The sequence below is a fragment of the Belonocnema kinseyi genome, chromosome 7 (genome assembly GCF_010883055.1).
Source record: "Belonocnema kinseyi isolate 2016_QV_RU_SX_M_011 chromosome 7, B_treatae_v1, whole genome shotgun sequence".
NCBI classification, from domain to species: domain Eukaryota; kingdom Metazoa; phylum Arthropoda; class Insecta; order Hymenoptera; family Cynipidae; genus Belonocnema; species Belonocnema kinseyi.
Window position 1 is genome coordinate 102,002,888 of NC_046663.1, and position 4,633 is coordinate 102,007,520.

General features: G+C 33.9%; 1 protein-coding gene across 1 annotated transcript; it reads right to left on the reverse strand.

Annotated features, from left to right (window-relative positions):
* Positions 1 to 3,457: 3,457 nt before the first annotated feature.
* Positions 3,458 to 4,462, reverse strand: LOC117177392. Its single transcript, XM_033368047.1, has 2 exons — positions 4,360 to 4,462; positions 3,458 to 3,878 (listed from the first exon to the last, which is right to left on the reverse strand). The coding sequence occupies exons 1-2, from the start codon at positions 4,415 to 4,417 to the stop codon at positions 3,616 to 3,618; spliced, it is 321 nt and encodes a 106-aa protein (XP_033223938.1). The 5' UTR covers positions 4,418 to 4,462; the 3' UTR covers positions 3,458 to 3,615.
* Positions 4,463 to 4,633: the final 171 nt, after the last annotated feature.

Here is a 4,633-nt window from a genome sequence, read left to right on the forward strand (position 1 = left end):
TCAGAATAAAATCGTCTGCTAAATAGGAGCGGATTTTTTTTGGCGCTTTAGTCATGTGAAACTCCTTATTTGGATAGATTTAAAAAAAATTCTTTCTCTTATAATTTCAACTTTTGTAAGCATTTTTATTGGAAAATTAATCGTAAAATGAGATGAAATTGTAAAATTGTTATAATTAAAGATAAAATCATAACGTACAGACGACTTTTGGTAAAGCGTTTTTTTTAACCAGACCATGTTTCGTTAAGATATCTCATACATTGACCCGGATCCGAAAAACAGGTTTTTACGTATGCGTCTGTATTTATGTATGTACGTATATATATGTACGCAGTGAAACCGTTTAATAGGCCTCCCTTCTATAGCCCTTCCGAGAATTGATGCCGCGCCACAGGTAGGTGTAACAGGAGCTGCGCGGGGTGCGCGGGGTGCGCGGGATCTGCGGCCACTCAGGCGAGCATTCAGGCGTGAACAAATAAAACTGAAGCGAGCTATAGAGGGTAGTTTTTAGAGGTAGCACAGGGGTATCATGTTTAGGGGTAGGAGCATAGGGGCTATTTTTAGCGGCTAAAGTCGGTTGCACAAATTTGAACAAATTATTAAGATATAAAGTTGATTTTTGATCATTTCGAGGATAGCGGAACGTTTCGTTGACCCCGCCAGTGTTTTTTTTTTTTTTTTGAGAAATCGGGTACTTCCGGTCATATGCACAAATTCTAATTTTGATTGAATAAATTTGAACCAATTCTGCACTAAATATTCGGCCTAAAAAAAGTAAACTTGCGTGAGTGGTGGGGCCAGCTAAACCCTCACAGCAATATGATATACCGGGATATCCCATTTGATCCCATTTATCTCCCAGGTTGTCCCGAGGATATCCCAGGGACAACCCGCCGGATATCCCGCAAGGCGGAAATTTAGATATCCCAGGGAAAACCCCATTTAGAATTTACGACCTCTTTACGACATCTTTACGACAACTTTACGACATTCTGTTAGGTTATCGTACAGACGTCTTATGATCTAGCGATGTCTTTGCGATATCGGAAAGACACCGCAACGACATGGGCACAGGATGTCGTAACGTAGTCGTAAAGATGTCGACACGATGTCGTAGAAAAGTCGCCAAATTTTGTGCCTACTGGGTTGGTGCTATGAGAGACTTTTTTGGTCAATTATTAGAAGATAAAGCAACAGGGCACCGCAACTACAATGTAGAACACGATGTGGTAGAAAATTCAATTGACAAAGTCTGGGTCACTGAGGTTAGGGACATAATTTAGAAGTTCAAAAACGGTAAGACTGCTCAGTAGACCGTATGTGTAAAGTTTAAATAATAAAAATAACATTGGAAATGATCAAATTCAGTTGATGGAAAAAGGACAAAAATTGCAATTAAATGTTTAATAACAAAATTTTGTTTAAAGAATGCGTAATTTTTTTAACGAGACAATGAAACTACGTCAGTTTTAATACCAATGCATGTTATGAATTATAATAATATACATTTATGGGAACCCAATGGGAACAAAATTTGGCGACATCGTTACGACATCTTTACGACAATTTTACGACATCCTATGTTCATGTCGTTAAGTCGTCTTTATGATATCGTAAATATGTAGTATGATCTGACGATGTCTTAAAGATATCGTAAAGGCACAGTAACGAATTTTTGTTTGCCTTTTTTCGCAGTTTGTGCCGTGTTTTCAACAATTGTATTCATTTTATTTTTAAATTAATTTTTTACGAATAAAATGAAAACTACCCGTCTTATCAAGAAATGATCGTTAACCATTATGTAGTTCTTTTTTGGGATCACAATGTTTATTTGCTCACCTTTCTTGTTAAACTTTGATTTTTCGGTTTTTCAAGAAAATCTAAAAAGTTGTTATGGGAATATTGTAGGACTTTAACAAAGCAACGTTTTTCTTCTGTGGACTTTTGTTCATACCATGCGTTGTTTGGCTCGTTAATGATCCTAAAGGCCGGACGGATAGAAAGAGAGTAAGCCGACATCGCAAAATTTGATTTTCGAATTCAGGAGGTCTTAAAACGTGGAGATCCGTTGAAAAACTGTGGTGTCAAATTTCGAAAAATTCTAATACTTTTTCATTCCTAATAATTGATCAGAATGTAAAGAGTAATTTAAGGGAATATGTAATTTTAAGAAATCAACCTATTGATCAAGTTAACTCTTCAAAGAATAGAAACTACTAACATCATTTTTCACAAGATGGAGATTTTTACATTAAATTAATTCCGAAAAAAATTACAACTCTCGTCGCTCCACTGCGAAATGACCAGTGTAAAGATGAGATTAGATCTTTTCTCTGAAAAAATTTAATATAAACAGTTTTATTAAGACTTCGACTAGAATTATATTGAATATCGTTTTTTTTTAATTGTTTAGGAGGCATAGGTCAGGTCACAAGCTTCTTTGAAATTTTATTTTTTTATTTTTACAGCCTTCACAAGCTCAAAAAAATAGGTCGAATTTTTGTTTGTTAAAAAAGTAGAACATTTGCAATTTAAATAGACGAAGCCTTACCCCAAGTCGACGACAAGGACATACAGTGAAACCGTTCAATAGCCTTCCATTCTATGGCCTTTCTGAGAATTGACCCCGCGCCGCAGGTAGGTCAGCGGTTGTCACTTAGGTGAGCACTCAGGCGTGAAAAAACAAAAGCGGGACGGGCTATAATGAGTTAGTCCCCACCCAACGTCAGCCCCAAAATGGTCGCTATAAGAGAGTTTCACTGTCATGAAACGGGGTGTGTACTTTTTTTAAAAGTCATTTGTATGGAGTTGAACAATGTATTAATAAATAGCAAAAAAAAGTTTCCAGGTATCATGTGTTGTTTCTTTGCAGTAAATTTCCAAAAATAGAGTAATATGACCCTTCTTGCTTAAATATTGAAATAAGTCTACAGTGTAATGTATATTACAGTGCAAACTAATAATATTGCGCCACTTTCGATCAAATACACAGAAAAATATTTCTTTTAGTGATCAGAACCATTATTATCGCCTAATTTTAGGACCGTGAAATATAGGCGCTAAGACTGAAAGAAAATAGTTTGTCGATTTTATTTTTAGATTTTTTAGCGTTTTTGTAGGTCAGGGACGAAATAGACTTATTTTCTTTATAAAATGAGCTCAATTAAGAACTATAGAAAATGTTAATTATTTTCAGAGTTACTATCTTTTTTTTTTTAACATCCAAATTTGACTGTGTATCTCTTTGGCACATTCGTTTTAGAAAATTGGCAATTTTTCTTTCAACATCGACTTATTATACATATAGAATGTTATAAGCTTTTATGTTCTTACAAGGAAAAAATGTTCAATTCACTAATAGTTGCCTTATAGTTCTGATTTTTCGCACTTATAGTGTTGAGAACATAAAGCTTGTCATAAGATATTTTGTTAGTAACGAAAAATAAAATGACAAAACTTGGTTTATTACAGACTTTATTATCAATTTATCAAGAATAAGTTTGTATTCGTATGCATAACATAAATGAAATCTCAAATTTTTTTCAATTTTAAACCATAAATGAACTTATTTTAATTTTCCTGCAGTGGTTTGTCAGAGGTAGATCCAGATCCAAATTATTGGTCTTCTTGACGTTGGTTATTTTGTTGTTCTTGGTTATGTTGAACATTTTGTTGATTCTGCTGCTGAATTTCATGAGCATTCCTTCTTGCTACAAAACGCCTTCGATTTTGCCCGAATGTTCGCATGAATACTCGGTACATTGCAAAACCAGATAGACGATTATTTCGGGGCCTCGGACGAGGAGGATTTTCTTGATCGTCTAATGGAAGGCATTTCGTCGATGAGCAGAATGGAAACTTCATCTCTGAACTTAATTCTGAAAAACACAAATATATTTTTTCCAAGTCTTTTGGTTTACAAATTGCATTAACTAGAATTCTGTGTCCAAGAAGTCAAAATTGATGGCAAAATGTCAATTGCATAAAAAATATATGTAAAAAACGTCAAATTGCGATACATATGCAAATATCTAAAAATAATTAATTTAATAATTAAGTATCGTGAAGCAAACAATGACTGGTAGGGTATTTCCCACATTTTTTATGCAAATTTTTATTTTCAAAATTCTATATCATCATTTACATCTCCATATATTCATACTTTTTGGAGCCTAACAGATAGAAAACCTAACTACAAAAACGAAATTAAAGGTGAAAATTGTATGTAATTATTAGTTGCGTGGTGTTTCTCGACTCGTCGAAATCTCGAATATTAAGCACGGATGCGCTCAGTTATCCTCTTTTCTAAAACTCTACATCCAAACAAATCTAATCTAATATTTATATTATTTCTCTTACCAATAGAATTAAAGGAGACTATAGTCGTAAGGAAAAAACTGCCAAGTGCAAACTTCATGTCTTCTATATTGTTTTAAATATGTTTTGAGCAGTAACTGATGAATTTTGGGAAGAATGCCACATATATACTCTGTTATATCTATTTATCAGTCAAGTATATTTACCTGCTATGTTTCCTGCTGTTTCGAATAGATTAGGTTTCTAATACTTTCATTTACATATTAATTTAGAATGCCAAGAATAAATACATTGTTTACCGATTTTTTGCCGAACG

What these genes read in the sequence shown, in the direction of transcription:
- LOC117177392 (XM_033368047.1), bottom strand. Translation starts at nt 4,417, where the DNA reads ATGAAGTTTGCACTTGGCAGTTTTTTCCTTACGACTATAGTCTCCTTT. An exon ending in AGTCTCCTTTAATTCTATTG is followed by an intron (nt 3,879 to 4,359) that starts GTAAGAGAAATA and finishes TGTGTTTTTCAG; the next exon opens with AATTAAGTTCAGAGATGAAG.